The sequence below is a fragment of the Rosa chinensis genome, chromosome 2 (assembly GCF_002994745.2).
Source record: "Rosa chinensis cultivar Old Blush chromosome 2, RchiOBHm-V2, whole genome shotgun sequence".
NCBI classification, from domain to species: domain Eukaryota; kingdom Viridiplantae; phylum Streptophyta; class Magnoliopsida; order Rosales; family Rosaceae; genus Rosa; species Rosa chinensis.
The window spans coordinates 1,275,367-1,296,265 of NC_037089.1; the positions used below are offsets into that span (position 1 = coordinate 1,275,367).

Here is a 20,899-nt window from a genome sequence, read left to right on the forward strand (position 1 = left end):
TTACCAAAAAAAAAAAAAAAAAATTCAAATATGAAATGATGCTAATGGCACAAAGGGTTGCACCAAAAGACGCGGTTTCAGACTTTATAACATTCATGCACTCACAAGACTCGCACCAAACCCAGCTGTGCTGTGATGTTGAATTGTACACAACTACACACTAATATTTTAACATGCAAAATCCCAATATTATAATCCCGGATTGGATCAGAACGCTATAAACTATTCCATACAGATCCATTTCCAACCTAGAGATCTTATACCAATTAATACCCGGTTCGCAGAAACTTTGACAAAAACCATATTTTTGTCTTTCTGGGGTTTCGTCTGAAACCTTTAGGGCTTTATGCGTTGTCGTTCTCCGATGAAGCTTCTGATGTGTAGGTGATTTCTAGAACCATCTTGGGTTTCTAATTTTGGAAAGTTTTAAACAGACTAGTTGTGTTGGCGGGTAAGTTTCTGAAAATGGAAAGTTCGAGAAACGTGAGGGCGGAAAAGAGAGGATATGAACAAGGTGTGGATGTGGATGGGGGTTATGATGAGACAGACCATCGCAGTCATGAATCGAAGAGACCGAAACTGCCCGGTTTGGCAAGGTTTAGTTCTTTACTCTCTCCATGTTTTGATTTATGTATTGAATTGTTGTGCTTTGTTTTAAGGTGGTACTAATTTGTATGAAAGAATTAATTTTGGGTATCTTATTCATATTCAGTCGATGACTCAATCATCAAAACTTTACGATTGAATGTTGGTTTGGTTCATGTAATGACTAGAAATGTTAGATGAAGATTGCATCGCAGTTGAGTGATAAGTATTAGCTCAATTGCTTTGATGGTATGCAGGAATTTTGAGTAATTGAGTTATTTGGTTGCTTGATAGTGTTCTTATTTAGCCACTTTTCTAGTATAAGAATGTGTTTGAAGAATGGAAACTTGTTGGGTTATATATGAGACATCTAAGAAGAATGCGTTCTTAGTGCCTCAAAAGACAATTACTCTGTTCTGGGAATTGTTTCAGGCTTAAATCTTCAATGATAATTTTAATTTTACGGCAATGGAGCTCTGATTAGATTTTTCAAGGCCATAGATTTATCCAGTTACCAAGTACTTTTTGGCCCCCAGACTTTCTGGAACTTAACTAACATCCTGAAGCTTAGTACTTTAGTGCCATTATGCATCATTATAATCATATTGTTGAGTTTTCTCTGTTCAAGGTCTCAATATCCGATTTTATGTCTCTGTTGTTTATATGCATGCTCCATTCATATGCAGTGTGATTGTGGAATCCCTGAAGGTGGATAGCTTGCAAAGACTTGCGTCAACTTTGGAGCCTATGCTCCGCAGAATTGTGAGTCAAATTTTCACTCTTTACTGGTTCTGTTATCCAAAAATTCATGCCACAATTCATTCATCATTATGAAACTTTCTTGAATGAATAATAGGTTAGTGAGGAATTGGAGCGTGCTTTGACGAAAATAGAACGTGTTGAACTGCCTGGAAGGTTTGTTCCAACCAATATATCATTATTTAGATGTCTTCATCTTTATGGTAGAATTACCAATATATTGTTCACATTTTTCACATATGGCAGGTCTCCACCGCCCAGAATATTAGGCTCAGAAGAGAAAAATCTTCAACTACAATTTAAAACAAGAATGCCACCACATCTATTCACAGGTGCAAAGGTTGAGGGAGAGCAAGGAGCAGCGATTCATGTTGTGTTGCTAGACTTAAGTAAAGGCTCTGTTGTACAAATAGGACCAGAAGCATCTGCAAAGCTCAATATTGTTGTACTGGAAGGTGACTTCAATGAAGAAGTTGAGGATGGTTGGACCAAAGAACATTTTGAAAACCATGAGGTAAAGGAGCGTGAGGGGAAAAGACCACTTCTGACAGGGGATGTACAAGTTATTCTTAAGGAAGGGGTGGGTACACTTGGAGAGCTTACTTTTACAGACAATTCTAGCTGGATAAGGAGTAGGAAATTTAGGCTTGGAGTTAAGGTTGCCCCTGGAAACTGTGAAGGAATTCGTATTTGTGAAGCTAAAACAGATGCTTTTTTGGTTAAAGATCACAGGGGAGAATGTGAGTTAATTTTTGTGTTGAGTTCCTCAATTCATATCACATTTAAGCAATGCTTGTTTTAACCATTTTACTGTTTTTGTAATTTGAAGTATACAAGAAACATTACCCACCGGCTTTGCATGATGAGGTGTGGAGATTAGATAGAATAGCAAAGGATGGAGCTCTACACAAGAAGCTGATTAAGTCTGAGATTGTAACTGTTGAAGACTTTCTCCGTCTTCTTGTTAAGGACCCGCAGAAATTAAGAAGTGTAAGTATCTGTTCCACTTAGTCAATTTTAAGCACTATTTTTCTCTTGCTTTTGTAGGCTTTGTTTATCGTTCTTCTTCTTTTCCTTATTTCAATATTTCGGAATGTAGATCCTTGGGAGCGGTATGTCCAACAGGATGTGGGAAAACACCGTGGAGCATGCAAAAACTTGTGTCTTGAGTGGAAAGCTCTATGTTTACTACACTGATGAAACTCAAACCAAGGGTGTTGTATTCAACCATATTTATGAACTCAGGGGCCTCATTGCTGATGGACAATTTTTCTCCCTAGAATCCCTTACTCACAGTCAAAAGGTTTGTTGTTGTCAATTCTTCAAAAACATGTTGTTTGTTCGTGTACTCTTTAGACTCAGTTCGCTTATTCAGATTTCGTTATGCAGGTTTCAGTGGATACTCTGATGAAGAGAGCATATGATAATTGGCATCAAGTCGTAGAATACAATGGCATGATGGCTATGACTGCACCTGTGGCAGTCGCTTCCCACAACAATGCCTTAGATCACCATTCTGCAGCTATTCAAGGCAGGCCGCAATATGACGCTGATTTCGGTCAACAGTTTCGAATAGAAAATAACCACCCACCAGTCGTCCCTCAGTTTGTTCCATTTGTGAGGTCTGATCAAACATCTTTGGTTAAATTAAACAACCCACAAACAGCTTTACCTAGCACCACGGGTTACATGTCACTTGGAGGTACATCAAATTTTTCAACAGATTGGTCACGGCCAAATTATGGGAACGGGTTTGAGGACTTTAATGTTGCTGATGAAATCCGGATCAGGAGTTCAGAAATGTTGGAGAGTGATGACATGCAGAGACTGTTAATGAAGACATTTAGTATGGGAGTTGGAATCGGAACAGGACCTAGTTTTGGTAATTCTGATGAAGCTTGTTATAATTATAGTGTACAGTATGAGCCTCGTGTAGGTCAATCAGTGGGGAAAGAGCATGGAAAAAGTTCAGGAAAAGCTGTTGTTGGATGGCTTAAGCTCAAAGCTGCATTAAGGTGGGGAATATTTGTTAGGAAGAGAGCTGCAGAACGGAGAGCTCAGCTTACACTTACAGAACTAGATTGAATGTAATGCTTTGTTATTATCACAGCCTGTTTCATCATGGAATGACTTGTGTTTTGATGATTTGAAATTGTTAATGCTTTGTTTGTTTCACAAGGGAATGAAACCTAGGAATTTAAATATATATTGGAAATTTTTTATCTTCTTCTGTCCTCTGTATCAAAAAATTGTTATTGATCCATTTATTTAGAAGCTTCACTATTTTCGGTTAAAGAACCTTGTACAGAAAGAATACATAAGCTTATTTTCATCTTAGATTATTACAGAAAAATAAAAGAAATGATAAGTGGGCAAAGAATATACAAAGAAAGTAGGGAACTTATTCTGCCATTTGCCCATTACTTCAACAAGGAAAGGGGAAGAAGAGGTTGAAACAATTGGGAAGATAAGAGTTTTCCTATTTGCAAATGCAAGGACATAAGAAATTACTAAGGAACATGAAAGTAGCAGATGAGGTAAAAATTACACGAGAGACGAAATTGCACAATGATGTTCCCCGTAATAGAGGGTAAATAGCTGTTGATGCCATTCTCTTCTCGAAAACTAACAGCAATGTCTCACATACATGAGCCAAGGGAGTACGCATCGAATCCAAATTCTGCATCCAGTAAGAGATTCTCATTTTGTTCCTGCATATCATAATCATTCATATTATATATCCTGCTGAAGAGGAAGAGAAGGACAAAGTATACGCAGAATTCATAAAAACTTGCAAATAAATGGTTCTTAATGACTTGGTCTAAAGAAGAATGTGACACAATGTGAAGCAACACTGCTTACATCCAAAAATAAATCAGAACATTTTGATGGTTTAATGAAGATGTAGGATTTAAGACGTATTTAAATAAGACTTGGCCAAAATAAGAGAAGACATCAATACAGAATAGACTTCAGATAAGCAGCAAATCATACCCGTTTCATTATTGTGCTCATTATATCATTCAATGATTCATAACTATTCTGAACGAAGCCACTAGGTGACTTTATTTGCTCCAAGAAGTAGTCCTCATTCGCCTTCATCTTTGTCTCCATGGAAGACTTACCAGCCGCACTTGGTTGCTCAAACATTGCAGTGGCCCCATTTAACCGGTCAAATAAAGATGAATTCCTTTCATAACTGCATACTGCAACATTTTGATCCAAACTCTGGCTTACACGGCCATTAACACCTAATGTAGAACCCGGGGAATTTATGGCACTGAAAGTTTGATTCAACTCGTGGTTGTAACCTTCCTTGTGTTCTTCCCACCTTTGCTTTGGCATGTAACTCAATGTCGGTACAACATCACCAATCAAGCCTTCTTGGTTCTGTGCATTTCCTCTTAATTCATCAACAGGAGCTGAAAGTGCACTTACAGAAGAAAAATCATTCAGGGTGTTCCCAATTTGAGGCCTACCAGAAAAAACACCCAAGTTATTAGCATGCATTTGACCATGATTAAAAGGCTCACTCATTGGCAAAGCATTTGATGGAAAGCTGGATAACCGTGCACCACCCTGAAAGTTTTCACTACACCGATTGTAATCCAGAAAATTAGGGGAGCCAGAGATGCCGATGTCAAATGATACTTTAACAGAAGTCGGATTTCCAAACACTTCCGTACTATGTGTTTGTTGTGGTATGCCATGTAACATCAAATGATTGCTCGAAAAATTGGAATCAGAAGGGAGTGGACTAGAAGACACTCCTGAATTCCGAAACGTAGATGATATTGTATAGTTTGTTGAATCATTGTCGGGATAGGACTTCCCATTGTGGGTGATGCACTTGCTCTGCTGCAACTGATTGAGCTGTAATAATGCTGGAGTCGCTTGGAATAAATTTGAACTTTGGTTTGGAAGCACAGTTGGCTGGAGCTTTGCAAAAGGATTAATATAGTTGCTCAAGTTTTGGGAGTGACCAGGTTGTCCCAGACCGGAAGAAGTAATTCCTCCTGTGCTCAAACCAGCCGGCGAGTTTAATCTACTAAGCATCCCACCAGATGTGTATGTTGATAAAGTAGTACTAGAGATTCTCCCTGATCTCAAGGATTGTAGATCTCTAGATCCATCTAACACACCCATGCGCACATAAGAGGACTCTTTTCCTCCCAAAGAACCAACCATGCCACTGCTTATTCTTTTAAGGTATTGCCGATATTTCTGCAACACAAAATGAGAGAGTATCAACAAGAAGTTCCGGATCAATCAGCGGCCTTTTGAAAAATCAGTGCTAGCTAGAATAAAAATTAGGTAAGCAAGCAATTCCTCTCGAATACAAGAATTACTGCAGAGCTACATACTAGTAAAGTTGTTCTGATAATAAGGCAAGGAAAGATGAGTACCTGTAGATGGCTCGCCACATTTTCCCTTGATAATCCTTCAACATCCATCAGGTCAAGAATTTTCTTCGGAACAGCCCCTGATATAAATTAAAGAGAAGGAAGGGGGAAGACAGAAAAAGTGCATCAGTAAAGATAATCACTGTACAACAAAATCAGCGCATTAGCAGAAGACTCACTTTCAACTCCCAACTGATTTACAGCTGCCACAAACTTTCTGTGTAACTCCCCATACCAAACTACCCGAGGCTTCTTCTGACTCGATGAGTCCTCAGTCTCATGTTCATCATCTTCACTTTCTTCTTCCTCGTCTCCATTTTGGTCCTTTCTTTTCTTGCTCAGTTTCCCATTCTGATCTGAACTACCTGTTGGCGAAGCCCCTTGTACACCTTCTCCAATTCCATTGCACTTGTCCTGATTGGAAGACTTTTTTTGGTCCTTGGAGTCGAATTTTTTCCGGACTACATGTTGCCAGATATTCTTGAGCTCTTCAATTCTAACAGGTTTCAACAAATAATTACAAGCACCATGGGAGATTCCCTTCATTACAAGTTTGAAATCACTATATCCTGACAACACTGTCGCACGACACAAAAATGAAGTCAATAACACATTTTTCCCCCACTTCTTGAACAATCACTATCCATAATCAGGTTTCGGATGAAAAACTAAATTAGAAATTTTCCACTTTTACAATCAAATCCAATTCGAACAATACTAAAGAAGTCATACACATTCTCAAGAGAAAGTTCATGCTTACTGATCACAGGTAAGTCCATCTCAAGTCCCACGAGTTCAAGGAGCTGAAAGCCATCCATGTCAGGCATATTAACATCACTAATTACTAGGTCATACTTATCTCTGTTTTCCCTCAACATTTCCAATGCCTTGATTGCCTGATTGGTAGTAGTAACTGCAAAGGACCAAAACCCAAGTTTGAAACAAATGTCCACAATCAAAACCTAAAATGCTCAAATAAAAATAGACCACACCAACTTCATGACAATTCCAGTTTCTCATAGCTTCATCTCCATGTTGCCAGCCACAGAACACATTAGCATACAACTCAAGATTAAAGAGGAGATTTTTGCAAAAATTAAGTGTCCGAAAATAGCATAAATGAAAGAATTTGAATGAACAAAGTCTGAACAGAGATTGAGACTGTGGATTAGCTTCAAGATGAACAGAGTAAATCTCTTACCCTAACAAAAACAGTCCAATTCAAACTTCAAGAACAGAGTATTTACAACACTAAAAGAAAGAGACTTGATTACCATGATACTTGCATTTGCGAAGCAAACCCTCCAAGAATTTGAGACAAGTTGGGTCGTCGTCGACGGCTAGGACTCTCATACCCTCCGGAAACCGGTCTCTTTGGTCCTCCACAGTCATTGTGACTCACCAACTTCACACAAATATGAGAAACAGAGGAATAACAGAGGAAAAAGATATCACTAACTTAGTAAAACAAAAGTTGCAAACTTTCTGGGTTTTATTTTGAACGTGGGGAGGGATCAAAAACTGAGAAAGTGGCTAGAGAGAGAGCGTGTGTGTGTGTGGGTAGAAGTAAAGGCTGTACAACTGGACAATGATGGGGATGGCCAGAACAGAAAGAAGGATTCAACTCAAGAAAAACAAAAACAAAAATCTTTATTGGAATATTTTATATGCTGTGAATTTGTGAAACTCTTACTTTATCTCTCTGAGTTCTGCGTCCTTGTCTTTTACTTTATATCTTCTAAAAACCCAGCACAGAAAATAGGCTTCACCTTTGCTAATGGGGTTTCAGTTTTATATAATACAGAGCTTGCTTGCAGCCATTTTTATAATTAGGGTAAACTCAAGAGTGGGAAGACCTTTAGGTTTTGATAACAGGTCAATGGAACCCTATCATCATTTTTATACCATAAAAAAATAATTTACTCATCAATTAGATTCTCTTCATCACATAGGTGCAAAAGAATTTACATCAAGGTAATTATCCGTGGAAACTTTCTAAATGGGTGATGATGTTGTGTTGTGTTTTGTTACTTATTAGGAAATGATGGTAAACTGTTGCAAACAGAATCCCACTGATTACTTGGGACTTTAATGAGAATGATTCTCGTTTTTACTTCTTTTGGAAAGTTTACTTTTAATTGTTTCATTCCTTTTGAAATGCCGTAATTTTAGTCTATTATCTTGTATTCAAAACTCTTGATGATGGTAAGTTTGTATTTTATCTTAAAATTATAAGTCAAGGACTCAAGGTGACTCATGTAATCTAACCAAATCTTATTTTGGTGAAATTTCAAAGGGGGTAAAATACATGGTCATGTAATCTAACCAATCTAGTCTTCCATACTATTTATTTTGTGTTTAGATCAAGTCATTGGTTTGTTCAAAATTTTGAACTAATTACGTTTAAATCCCTACATAATAAAAAGTTGAGTACTAAAAACGGAAGTCATTTTTAGTGTAATTTTAACAACATTAATTCACATAGAAAATTGTCTTTTAATTATACAAAGAGACTAAATGTGTTATTATTAACGGGAACGGTCTAAAAAATTTTACAATAAATTTTAGATTGAGAGAAAATCTTAATTTGAATTCATACTGGCAACACTTCTGAGTAAATTATACAACTAATTGAAAAATGAATGATGCAAAGTTTACTATCATGAAGTTTGAAATGATGTCCATTATTTCTATAAAAAAAATTTAATGGCTAGTTATGAATTTAGGAACTCATTTTAGTGTAAATTAGAGTAGGAGAGTGCGGTTCACGTTTAGCTAAAGAGAGTAAGGGATGCTTGGTTGAATAAGTCAGACTTGACCTAAGACCTTAGTACCCAACCAAAGTACACTTCTCACATGAGACAGAAGCCAACCCTGTACCTGCTCTATGACGACACCACCCATTGGGCTAGCCCAGTCCTCGCGGGACCCGCTTCAGATTCCGGAGTTGGCCCGGACCCGGGAAAGAAAATAATAATTTTTTTTTTAAAAAAAGGGCAGCCTTCACGGGAAAACGACACGTCGGTCCCAGGAACTGAGATACAACAGGCGCTGAGGTATTGGAAAACGCGTACATTTTGCAGAGTTAACAAACCCTCCCAATGTGGGTCCCAGACCTCACATGGGTTTTGTTAAATTCATTTGACTTTTTATTTTGTGGTATTAAAGGGAAGAAAAGTGTAATTTATCAATAATGAAGGAATTATGTGTTAATTGTTAATAATTAACATGATTTGATGCGGAATCTATTCGTTTGAACAACTTTAGCTATTAGGTTCGTCGCAATTACACTATTTTTAAGGGCCGTTACTCGGTCGGTTCGAATCGGTTATAGGTATTACCAACTTCAAAAATAAAGTTTTCGGTTTCAAAACTGAGTTACCAATTACCAACCAAAATTTTCGGTTTTTAATTATATCTACCAAATTGGGTATTTCGGTTTTCGGTATTTCAGTTTTCGGTATTATCAACTTTAGAACAACTAATTCTTTATAATATAAATTAGAACGAACAAAACTAGATTTTTAAATTTTATAGTCATAAACTTTGTATTCATCTACTAATTATAGCTTTCTTTTGTATATATGACATCAAGTTTTAGCAATTTTCAATAAAACTAGGTTATTTAACCATCTTTGACTAGGTTACTTAAAATACATGTACTATTAATGTAGTATATGTAGTAATGTTCATACTATTATAAAAGTTTTTATGTTTATTTCTTAATATACATGTATATGTATTGAAAACTGTAGTATATAAATCTAATATTTAGATAATCGGTAGATTCGGTATTTACCAAAACCAAACCAACTTTTTTGGTAATTTTCGATTTTGGTTTTATCGGTCTCGGTTACCAAAAAGTCGGTTTACCGAACCTAAAACATCGGTTGGTATTCGGTCGGTTTGGTAATTACCAAACCAAGTGGCAGCCCTACTATTTTTCCTAGTGGATAATTGCTACGAGGCTAGAGCAATAACGAAAGTTATTCGAGAAATTCATAAATGAGATTGGTGCCATTGTTTGATAGCTGCATGAGCAATAGAAATAGTTGTTTGAGTAATTCCAGAAAGAAATTGATCATCGATGTGATTTTTTCCTTATATCTAACAAATTGGCTTAACCACCAAAGGTGGTCGAGTTGGTAAGAGCCTCCAGGTGTGGAACCCCCACACCTGGGTTCGAATCCCGTCCATGCTTATTGGAGTTAAATCTCCATATATTCTTGGTGGCCAGGGGGGAGGAAGTGTTCTGACAAGATCCCCCGAGCACGGATTAGACTCTGGGCCTAGGAAGATTTTGAGGACACTGTGTGATTGACAAATCAAAAAAACAAATTGGCTTATAGTGAATAAGAACTAATACGAGATTTCAAAAAATATTGAGCCCTTTAAGGGTCACAAAACTTTAGGGAAGATACTTTGTAGAGCAGCATCCAATATAGAACTAATTTGTAGTGCTCTTTTTTGAACCCAAAATTAACATTTTTCCTGACAATGGGTGACTCGAAGGAATCCGGGCCAATATCCATGACCCAAAATATATATTTTCAACAAGTTCGGAATATATTATTTAGAGGCTAAATAACACCTATTTAGATATCAAGCAATCTTGATATTCATTGATTTACTATTAGTTATCAAATATTTGATAATTAAATATGGTTGTGGTTATGTTCCTTCAATGTGGCTGGCATTCTGGCAGACACTGCCGAGACCTATCATCCCCGTCCGCCGTTTTATCAATCGAGCTCTCGTTTTGCTCCTCTCCTTCAGCAACCGGATCACCTCAAGCATCAATTCCACCACCAAAACATTACCAGATTTCTCGTTATAATCGGAATGAGCTTCTGAGATTCCAGAAACGGTCGGTCGGCGGCGGCGGAGAGGTGAGCTTCGCTTATGTTAGATTAAGGTTTCGAGGAAGGAGAGGCTCTAGTAAGGCTTTCATGGAGACATTGCTGCTTTGTGACGACGGGCACTGGCAGTTGTCCCTTTGAAACTCTAGTCTCCGACATGTTGCGGCGTCGCCGGAGCTTCAGGTCTCTAAACGACTCGCTCCGGCAAGGATGGGAATTTGAGGAACCGGACATGGTGTTTGCAGAGAGATAGAAGAGAGAGAGAGAGAGAGAGAGAGAGAGAGAGAGAGAGAGAGAGAGAGAGAGAGAGAGAGAGAGAGAGAGAGAGAGAGAGAGAGAGAGAGAGAGAGAGAGAGAGTAAGCGAGAATAAAAATTTGTTGTTGGGGTAAGTGAGACAATTTTAGCTGATTTTAGTGCTTTGGGTCAAGAACCCTACAATTATCCTTCATTGTCCTTCAGTACCAATATATATATATATATATATATATATATATATATATATTTAGGGTCCGGATCAAGGGACACATTATTTGACACAATTTTTTACACTTAATTTTATCCTTTAGATCTAAATTGATCAAATGGTTGTTATTAATTGTGAGTACAATTTGGCAAGTGACATGGCAATAAAATTATTCTCCAACCAAAAAGATAAATAAATTTAGTTAAACAATTTTTTTTTATAAAGAAAATCAAAGAAAAATGTTTTATGTGATCCAACTCCAGAAGAACATGGGTGTTCTTCAACGAGAAAAAGAAAAACCCAGGCTCATGACAAAGAGGTGTGCTCCTTTTCAAATACAAAACCAATCTGAGGTCATATCAAATTCAAAATCCACATCTAATCTTTCTTTTTAAACAACAAAATCAATCTTCTTAATTGAATGACCAATGGGCAAATTAACCAATCGATCAAGTTAATATCTTTGCAGTGACCTGAGCAAATCCTAATTCTTTGCTTTTAGAATATATAGGAAGGAATCAAATACTATGATTTGTAATGAACTACATCCATATCTTAACTCTTCTTTTCCCTTTCTTCAAGAAGAAGATGGTCTTGGGTTTTTTTTTTTTTTTGAAGAGGTTGTGTTTTTATTTGAAGGGAAACACACGTCTTTGACATGAACCCAGCTTGGGTGTTCTGAGAATGAAGGTTTTTTGAATTTCTATTTCTACTGCATGCATTTGTGCCGGTTGGTGGTGTTCATATATGGAATTAATAGAGTATTGATGGTATAGTGTTTGGGAATTTGTTTTTTATTTGTTTTTTTTTTTATTGTGCAATTTTGATTTAAGATTCGTACTATTTCTGCTTTGAATTTGCTTCGAAATGAATCCTGGGATTCTTGCTATCCTCTGCTATTCTTCTTCTACAGTTCAACTTCAATCAAGTAAAACTTTTTCTTTGATTTTCTTTATAAAAAGAATTTTGTTTAACTAAATTTATTATCTTTTTTATTGGAAAATAGTTATTCTTCTTCTACAGTTCAACTTCAATCAAGTAAAACTTTTTCTTTGATTTTCTTTATAAAAAGAATTTTGTTTAACTAAATTTATTATCTTTTTTATTGGAAAATAATATTATTACTATGTCACTTACCAAATCATACTCACATTTAATAACAACCATTTGATTAACTAAGATCTAAGCGATAAAAGTAAGTGTAAAAAATTGTGACAAATAATATGTCCCTTGATCTGGACCCATATATATATATATATATATATATATATATATATATATATATATGCACGAATAATCAAGGTTCCCATGCAATTAAGGATTAATAGACGTGGAAAAGGCTCACATTCTGCTAGACGCGACCTAAACGCGCTACACAAGCCCCTAAATACAGAGGTTTCGTTTTCTGTCCGATTGCGCTCGTCCGGCGGCGCACGGAGGCATAACTGGCCTCTGGCCTTCCTGTCATCTGTGGTTCGCTGTCGGACGGGTGATGAAGGCTAAGGCTCGGGGAAGCTTTCAAGGGACGGTGGATACTTGAAGTTTTGATAGACGGGTTCAGGGGTCTTTTGGTGCCATATCTCTTTCAAACACAGTGGCCGGTTGTCCGATTTCTGTGACATGGGTGATGGATTGGGATGGGAGGTGGTTAGATCCCGATCTACTTTCCTTCAAAGCGGTGTCGCCGACTTCTCTTGGATGCTTCGATCTGGTTTTTGGGTAAACTCTTGTTGAGTTTTGCTTGGTTTCCAATTTTGGAATTCTTGATGGTTGGAGATGCTCCATTCCCGGCATCCAAGATCGACAGCTACGAGGTTCTGGGGTTGTGACAGGGTTCTGGTGGAGCTAGTTCAGCGGCGGTGGCGCTGGTTCTGCACTTATGACTGCTGTACGAAGGAATCGGCTGGGCCTATTGAGCCGGTTTGCAGGGCCTTGAGCCCACTGTTTCCTAGGGGCTGTATTTTGGGCTTGGTGATTTGGGCTAGGGTTTTGTGCCCTAGGCCTATATTATTTCTCGTTTTTTTGAGATCCTATGTTAGTAACTTTTTACTTTCAATAATTCCCTAAGTTTTTTAGGGATCTAAGCACTTTGTTGTGTCTCTAGCGCCTTTGGAGTAATACCAAAGGAGGAATTCCGCTATGTCTACGAATTTAACTGTCTAGTGAGTGGGTCTATATATTGATATGTACCATTGTAAGTACTACCACTATCTTCTTGTCTAAATGCGGAAGGGTATGTAACAGCCTATTATGGCTTGTGATGCAATATATATTGACACCTATTTTGTGTGTGATTCAAAAAAAAAAAAAGGATTAATAGACGTGGAATAGTTTGGTCAGGAATATATCCAACAGTTGGTTATTAAGGCAATTAACTCACTTATAGGATTACGTTCCTAGAGGAAGATTACGTCCAAGACTCCAAGAGGCAATTAACCTTGCCTATATTCTAGCTACGTGACAATAATTGCCTACGATATGTTATCAAGACTAATAAGTTTTTTGATTGTATTCAAGGCCAATAACTATGGCCTAAAATATAGTATATCCTTTAAGGTATTTCACTCCTATTTGGAAAGTGAATCTGCAGTAAGTAGCCTATATATAGATGTTAAAGACGAAATACAAGACACAATCTCTCAGTCAACTAATCGTACAGATTATCCAAAGTCTCTCCGGAGTAAACCTTTAACCTAGTTGAAACCAGCGAAGCCAGGGTAACGCCCTAGCAACCCAGTGAAGCTAAAGTCACGCTTTAGCAAAACCTTGTGTTTTCTCCTACTTTCCAGTGATTCCTCTGCTTAGCATACAATGCTAAATGCTAAGTATTGATTTGGTGACACAGAAGATCACACCAAAAGTCCTTATCCATAAGGCATAGAAAAGAACCTTGTGACGAGGTTGGTGCTCTCTTCGTCCATAGCGGAGACGCTCCAACGACTGCACCCTCGGTGTTGGCATGCTCACGCATCAGAAAAAAGACTGTTTGCTAGCCAAACTAGGTCGTAGCCAAAAGCTCTATCGAAGTCTTATCTTTTCTGGAACTTTTTCTCTCTTATTTTCAAGTATTCGTATTATTAGTGGATAAATCGTGCAACACAGATTATCAACCTCTAGCATAATGCTAAGATCATAACCGTCTTGTCTTGTATTCTTGGGTTTTTTTTTTTTGTCTGATTGTACTCATGTTGGTTGGCCTTCAAAAATTATGTTTCAACAAAATGGGAAATAAATAAAGTGATTATTTTATCAAGAGAAATTTTAAATACACACCCCTAATCACTTAATACACATTCCTATTATTTTATATTTCAAATTAAATTTTGTAGCTAGGTTAAATAACCAAAATAGACACCTATGCATTAGAAGACAAAAAAATAGTCATATTTTCCTTATATATATTATTCTATTTATGTATAAATAGTTAGATAAACACAACAAATTTCTATACATAGCCTCCTAATTTAATACAAGAAAAAAGTTAGAAACTATCTAATTTAATTTTTCCTTAAATAAATTGTAATTAAGTGAGGTTAGAAACCATAATATTTAGAATTTCAAAATCAATGGCATTTTTAAAACGGATCACTTTACTCCCATTTTTTAGTTATTTTTTTTCCTTAAGACATATGATTAATCCATTTATTTTCTAATATAAAACATCACGGTTGAAAAAACTTTGTAATTGTTAATTTGTTTGGCCCCTCTAATGACAACTTTATAATTCTGCCATTGTGGAGAAACTACTGATATAGTTTTGGTTAAATGTTCAACTCATAATTTTATACTTGATCAGCATGATGTTTGGTGGATGAGAACTCAAATAATACAGAACCTATTTATATGCATCTATTTAAAGGGAACAATAATAAATCTTTATACTAACACAAGTAATCAATATGGTTATTTACAAAACATCAAGTAATATACTAAAATATACTAATCATATTAAATAGTAGCCTTAATATAGTTAAATAATAGGATATTTCATGATTTTTGAGATTAAGGATATTTTAGGTATTTTGGGTTGTGTATTTAGTAAAATATTAGAATGAGAAATTAAATGGGTGGTGTATTTAGTATGGAGTGTGTATTAAGTAATTTGGAGTGTGTATTTAAAACTTCTCTTTTATCAAATCCATAATTCACATTAGATAAACGTCAACCGGGGACTGAAACAATAACCCAAACAAAGCAAAATCTAACCCATGATTTATTTGACAGTATCATGTGTCATGCTATGCTCTACTCAAAACAACGAATTCGATCTAGCAGACGAGGCAGCTATGCTAGATTGATCGCTCCCAAAGAACCAGCAACTATGTTAGCTCCATTTCATGGCTTGCACCCTTTTTAAGGTGGAGCCTATATATCTGCAACAATGAAAACCTAATAATTAAGCTGCAGGAATTATATACACAGAGACCCCAAAAGAAAACACGACTTAAAATAGCGTGTTGAACTTTGATTTAGCATCACTCACTAATCACTCTCTAATTCTAAGTATATTATGCCAAAATTTCAATGATAGGACATGCACTATGCATACCCGAATATTCGAAAACTTGTTTTAGGGGCAAGGAAAGATGATTGATCGAATACCTTTAGAAGTTTAGATGAGTGTCCACGTTTTCCATTGAAATCCATTCAACATCCATTAGGTCAAGTCGTCAAGAATGCCCTTAGGCTGTATTCAAGAAAATAATGAGAGAAGACCGAGAAAATGCATCAGCACATACGTCAAAATAAGATTCACCACATGATTAGCAGAAGAATACGTACTCACCTTCGATTCCCAAGAATCCCAACTGATTTACAGCTTCAACTAAGTGACAAACTTTATGTGTAGCCACTCAGGCCAAACCATTCGAGGCTTCCATGCCATGTCTTGATTGGAAGATAGCAAGAATCCCAAGAGAAACTCTTTTCTGAGAAGACTAATGACGAGTAGTTTTATACAGTAAACACTATGCTATAACCTTCCAATTAGTAGCTTAATCTTGTTATATGTCAATGTGGTTAACTAGCCTAATCTTGTTGAGATTTCGAAATGTTCTGTGTTTCTGTCAAGTCATTCTGTGTCTAGCAAATTCTTCAAAACTATTCGGATTGAAAGTTTAAATGGTGCTTCGGCCTATAGCAAGCAATGGTAGATCTCTTGGGCAAAATGCTCCTTTTCTTGATCCAAGAAAGAAAAAGCTGTGTGTTGGGCCGACAAGGTAATGAAAGCAAACCCATGTATTTTTTTTTTTTTTTTTTCTGAAACTGATGATGGTCTACATAAAAGCTCCTTTTAAATTATACATGCAAGCACTGGAAGATGGCTATCTGAAAGAACAACTAGATCAAACACTCTATGCATGATTCCTATCCGTTAATCTACCAAGAAAAACACCAAGCTTGATAGCTCCGGCAAACACTCGGTTCATGATACAAGGAATTGTAGCTATTAGTGGAGATAGGATCACACTGCAGTGGGATTCTCTGTTTACAATCCCTAATACTTCTCAAATGATGTAAAAAATAACCAGCTATTTCTTTCCAAATCTCAAGCACTTGTTGTGTTTTAATTCAATACTTGGGGTAGAAGTGAGTTCTTTCTTCGTTTGATTCGAGAGTGAGAGTTTCTCCATGGCATTTATGAACTTGCGCAAGTGCTTAATGTACTCTGGATACGTCTCTAGGTTGCAATGGCCTCCGCCCTTGACCCATAAGGGGTCATATTTTTCCTTGGCGAGTTCCCATAAACGCTTCCCATGGGACAAATCAACAATGTCATCTTCTGTTCCCTGCAAAGTCCATTGATAAACATGTATCACTAATAGCAGCATATAGATGAATCAAACCAGAAGCAACAATCAAGCTGAGAACAATAGGTTAGAAAACAGTTCTAACGTCAGTTTTTTTTATAAACATACTTTCTTTCACAATATCCGCCTAAAACAAGTATAATGAGAACCACCATTTGTTGAAGAATGGAGACTCTCCTAAAAAGTGAAGTTCTAAGGACTGGAGATCAACAACCAACCCACTAGAGAAAAATGGTTTACAGGTAGGGCAAAACTGAGCTTTTGAAACTTTTTTGACCAAGTTTTCACTTGTTGGAAAACCTAATAGCCTAATAAAAGTCTCCCTTGTGAAATATGTATGCCAGGTTCCAATGGGGAGTTACCAGTTTGTTTCCAAGCTTTCATATTTGACTAGGAAGTAGGATCCGTCACGAGTAGGATCGATCCCAAGTTCTACCTGTTACTGTGGCGCCCTTTACTAACTTCCTTGCAAAAGAATTCTTTTACAGTCCTTTCCAAAGGGCAACTACGAGACATTAAGCAAATGCAATAAGCTAGCTAGAGTTTAATAACCTTTCATTCTGTTTAGACGAAATATATTTATGGGCACTTTATCAGCCAAGTTGGTAACAAAAAAAAAAAATTCTGGTTGAGCAAAACAGTCGGTTAGGCATCTGGGGATAGGTTCATAGCAGTTAGCAGGGCATCCTCAGCAACTCTATGAAGATGAAATCAAATTTAAATGAAGTTTATGAAAACATCCTTTTCAATTGGTTGAATATGATATCACCCTTGACAGAATTGAAGTCTATAAATATCACATAATGTACATGCCTTAGAGGAGAGGGTCATCTGAGGAGGTATTTTCAGTTGACAGAACTAAAGAAAATTACAGGAGGAAGGGAAGAGGTACTTACATGTATAACTAAAACCGGACAGGTGACATGCCGTATTTTGTCTATATTCTGCACATATTGGACAAAGCTTTTCAATACAGGTTCTAAGTAAATGAGACTAGCACCAAAATGATAGATTCCAAGTGTACAATTCCAACTTACTTTAAAAATGTCAAACCAAAATGTCACTTTGATATTATACAAGACTCGTATGCCTGAAAGGATTGCACTATGGAGAACAACAGCTCTCAACCTCTTTAACTGAGAAGCCATGTGCAGTGTTGGTCCACTTCCAACAGATTGGCCGTAAAGTATCAAATCTTCTTGCTTTACTCCATATTCGCTCTTTAAGCAATTGTACACAGCTTCTATGTCATGATAGGTGTTGAACTCAGATGGCTAAACAATTACCAACATTAGCATCACTTGTCATTGGTAACAGTTACCTAAACAAGTTCAAGTCAATCACAAATGATCTTCATAGGTTACTTAATTCTTACCTTACCGCTGGATGCTCCATATCCTGAATAATCATAGCTGCCACAATGAAAAATAGGTGAAGTAAATATATGGAAAGGTTCATAATTACTGCAGCACAGCATATCAGCTTTTACTTTCTGAAGGTCCCGACTTTTTTTGATTCAGAAGATCCTTACTAATTAAAAATGAAAGGACGAATGCTGACATAGTAATTTCGATGTCTAAAAACATTCTCATCCTATGCATCTATTCCAGCCCCCAACCCCCACCAAAAAAAAAAAAAAACGAAAAGAATGAAGTTTGAGCTAAAGCTTTGTTCTTTGGTTGTAACAGCCATCAATATTGAAATTCTACATATTATATTAGCATTTTCGTTTCGCTTCCTTATCGGGTCAACAAAACAAGCATGGAAGATTATAAAGCCGGCAGCATTAAATTCAAGCCTCCTTCCAATAATAAAACTATAAAACTATGAGCAATGAAATGAATCAATAAACAAGAAACAGAGGAAACATGCAACAATGGAATAACAAATTCAGAAAATTTCTCAACTTTTATTAACAACTTAACCAAAGTATCAACCTTTAACAAAGAAGCCAACAAAAAAAAAACAGATGAACAAAATCAAAAATACAGAATGACTGTTCAATCCATCCCCACCCCCAAAAAAAAAAAAAGGAAAGGAAAATTATAGATTGGCCAAACCAGAAATAATCAAAATCCAACCCAACATCAAAAAACCCAGAACAGATTCCAAAACAAAAGAGAATAAACTCACCTCATGATATTAACCCTGAGGTGAGCCCTGAGCTCAATGAAGAGCTCATGCATCTGACCCAAATCAGCAGCATTGCCATGCGAGTAAAGAATGGTGAACCTGGCAAAAGGGTGCTTCCAAAACGAGGCAACGACTTTGTTTCCTCCTTTGGTCTCGACCAAATGCACATCCATGTTCTTATCACCGGAGACTCCAGAGAACACAAGCTTCCCTCCTTCGTCTTTCGACACATCATAAGTCGGCGGGTCTGGTGGAAAGAACGCAAACTTTGCAGCCACACCAGACGTTACATTGCCCATTAACGCAGACCCAGTTTGGATTCCAAGCCACAATACAGAAACAGCAAAACTGGGTATTGTTCAGGCATCAAAGACCTGAAACGGGTCCTCCCCTGTTTCTGTATTCGACTCCCGTTTACGTTGCTCTGTGTTTGTTGATGATGTTGGTGGAACAGAAGGTAACAAAATCAATATTTTTTTTGTTTTGGTTAATGGGGGTTTTGGTTTCTGTGAATTTTACTGGGGATGATGGAAAGGAAGGAAACAGGTGGCGTCGGATGAAATTAAAGGTGAAAGTGGTGAAGGGGGAAGAGAATAGATCCGATCTAAGCGGGTGAGGTGTGTTGAAGAGGAACAAGGAGGGAGGTAGCTCAGAATCAGAATCAGAATAACAATGGCATATATAAAAAACTTGCTAGTATTAGTTTTATTTTCCCTAAGGATGTTTGTTGTTTTTGTATACAAGGTATAATAACCTCTAAGCAAACAAGAGTAGGTTGTTGATGATACTTGATGAGGATGATGATGGTGACAGGTACAACTATTTCTCTCTATTTTTAACAGTTCCATGACCAGAGCCCCTTGTTTTTGAGAGATTGAAATGTCCTATATACCCAAGAGTGGTTTATTATCTTACTTTGGTAAAAAAAAAATATAAAAAAAAAAATGGTTCAACTCCTCACCTTCCACTAAGGGGATGGAGTAATCATATCATATTAATTAAGATTGAAGGGGTGGAGCTCATCACATTCACTTGTAATAATGCTAGTGAACGATATCACTATACTTATCAGATTTGTTCGCAAATAATAACTCATCATGAATTGAGTTGTTAGTATGACATAGTTTGATACTCTTTATTACCATATAGTTTTGCTCCCTTGAAATATGGAAAGTTACTTCATTTGTTAAATAATGTTGTTCTTCTTTGAGATATCGAGTTTCTAATTTTCCATGTGATTTGATAAAACAATAGCTCTACTATAAATTCTTTCCTCTTAAACAAGAACCAAAAGTGGATGGGGGTAGTAAAATGGAAAAATGGAAAGATATTGAATGGACGGGTGAGATTCAGTCAAAGACGGCAAGGATCTTCGAAGAAAGGGAAGATGGCAGAGTAATTGTAGGGTCAGAATTGTCAGACTGACATTCTTGATTTTGCTTTGTTCAGCAAATGTTGTGGACTCAGTCAATTCAATAACCCCCTTGTTGACCCAAATTTGCCAATTAACCCCCATTTTTTTGATGCTATAGCTTATTAGATTAAGATCCAAATCCTCTAGTCCTAGATGAAGAAACTATATATGATAAATGGATATAGCAGTGCATGTCACATCTTTCATGCTACTAGAGACATCAATAACTCAAAGTCTGGTTTCCACTTCTGTGTTTATTAATATAGAAATATACAAGTGCAAAGTTTGGAATTCAGTGGTTATTGTATTTAGATTAATGAGAGATCCAATGTTATGAAGGACTAATTGGGTCTAATACAATTTGACACATTGTTATAGAATTAGTAAGTGGACAAACTTGCTTTAGGTGACAATGTTGGATGAAAGACTGTAAAGTTGTGTCTTTTGATGTTAGCCTCCCACTGATTAAATA

At 36.7% G+C, this 20,899-nt stretch overlaps 3 protein-coding genes across 6 annotated transcripts; 1 reads left to right on the plus strand and 2 right to left on the minus strand.

Annotated features, from left to right (window-relative positions):
• Positions 1 to 132: 132 nt before the first annotated feature.
• Positions 133 to 3,571, plus strand: LOC112190904 (calmodulin-binding protein 60 E). 2 transcript variants are annotated; one of them, XM_024330421.2, is made up of 7 exons: positions 135 to 596; positions 1,272 to 1,347; positions 1,442 to 1,500; positions 1,591 to 2,084; positions 2,174 to 2,334; positions 2,444 to 2,647; positions 2,734 to 3,571. In XM_024330421.2, exons 1-7 carry the CDS (start codon positions 466 to 468, stop codon positions 3,427 to 3,429), a joined length of 1,821 nt encoding a protein of 606 aa, XP_024186189.1. In that variant the 5' UTR covers positions 135 to 465; the 3' UTR covers positions 3,430 to 3,571. The 2 variants fall into 2 exon arrangements, with proteins under 2 accessions (XP_024186188.1, XP_024186189.1); XM_024330420.2 differs by having other exon boundaries at positions 133 to 596; positions 1,442 to 2,084.
• Positions 3,572 to 3,737: 166 nt separating this feature from the next.
• Positions 3,738 to 7,575, minus strand: LOC112190903 (two-component response regulator ARR12). 3 transcript variants are annotated; one of them, XM_024330417.2, is made up of 7 exons: positions 7,441 to 7,575; positions 7,022 to 7,152; positions 6,508 to 6,660; positions 5,927 to 6,325; positions 5,751 to 5,827; positions 4,339 to 5,568; positions 3,738 to 4,055 (listed from the first exon to the last, which is right to left on the minus strand). In XM_024330417.2, the coding sequence occupies exons 2-7, from the start codon at positions 7,137 to 7,139 to the stop codon at positions 3,984 to 3,986; spliced, it is 2,049 nt and encodes a 682-aa protein (XP_024186185.1). In that variant the 5' UTR covers positions 7,140 to 7,152; positions 7,441 to 7,575; the 3' UTR covers positions 3,738 to 3,983. The 3 variants fall into 3 exon arrangements, with proteins under 3 accessions (XP_024186185.1, XP_024186187.1, XP_024186184.1); XM_024330419.2 differs by lacking the exon at positions 7,441 to 7,575 and having other exon boundaries at positions 4,339 to 4,766; positions 4,878 to 5,568; positions 7,022 to 7,366; XM_024330416.2 differs by lacking the exon at positions 7,441 to 7,575 and having other exon boundaries at positions 7,022 to 7,364.
• Positions 7,576 to 16,293: 8,718 nt separating this feature from the next.
• On the minus strand, positions 16,294 to 19,826 carry LOC112188459 (alpha/beta hydrolase domain-containing protein 17B). The gene is made up of 5 exons (XM_024327576.2): positions 19,014 to 19,826; positions 18,256 to 18,292; positions 17,918 to 18,154; positions 17,777 to 17,824; positions 16,294 to 16,859 (listed from the first exon to the last, which is right to left on the minus strand). The coding sequence occupies exons 1-5, from the start codon at positions 19,310 to 19,312 to the stop codon at positions 16,602 to 16,604; spliced, it is 879 nt and encodes a 292-aa protein (XP_024183344.1). The 5' UTR covers positions 19,313 to 19,826; the 3' UTR covers positions 16,294 to 16,601.
• Between the last annotated feature and the right edge of the window lie 1,073 nt (positions 19,827 to 20,899).

What these genes read in the sequence shown, in the direction of transcription:
- LOC112190904 (XM_024330420.2), top strand. Translation starts at nt 466, where the DNA reads ATGGAAAGTTCGAGAAACGTGAGGGCGGAAAAGAGAGGATATGAACAA. An exon ending in AGCCTATGCTCCGCAGAATT is followed by an intron (nt 1,348 to 1,441) that starts GTGAGTCAAATT and finishes AATGAATAATAG; the next exon opens with GTTAGTGAGGAATTGGAGCG. An exon ending in ACCCGCAGAAATTAAGAAGT is followed by an intron (nt 2,335 to 2,443) that starts GTAAGTATCTGT and finishes TTCGGAATGTAG; the next exon opens with ATCCTTGGGAGCGGTATGTC.
- LOC112188459 (XM_024327576.2), bottom strand. Translation starts at nt 19,312, where the DNA reads ATGGGCAATGTAACGTCTGGTGTGGCTGCAAAGTTTGCGTTCTTTCCA. An exon ending in ATGGAGCATCCAGCGGTAAG is followed by an intron (nt 18,155 to 18,255) that starts GTAAGAATTAAG and finishes GTAATTGTTTAG; the next exon opens with CCATCTGAGTTCAACACCTA. An exon ending in TTTGGTTTGACATTTTTAAA is followed by an intron (nt 17,825 to 17,917) that starts GTAAGTTGGAAT and finishes CAATATGTGCAG; the next exon opens with AATATAGACAAAATACGGCA.
- LOC112190903 (XM_024330417.2), bottom strand. Translation starts at nt 7,139, where the DNA reads ATGACTGTGGAGGACCAAAGAGACCGGTTTCCGGAGGGTATGAGAGTC. An exon ending in GATGGACTTACCTGTGATCA is followed by an intron (nt 6,326 to 6,507) that starts GTAAGCATGAAC and finishes GTCGTGCGACAG; the next exon opens with TGTTGTCAGGATATAGTGAT. An exon ending in TGAGCACAATAATGAAACGG is followed by an intron (nt 4,056 to 4,338) that starts GTATGATTTGCT and finishes TATGATATGCAG; the next exon opens with GAACAAAATGAGAATCTCTT.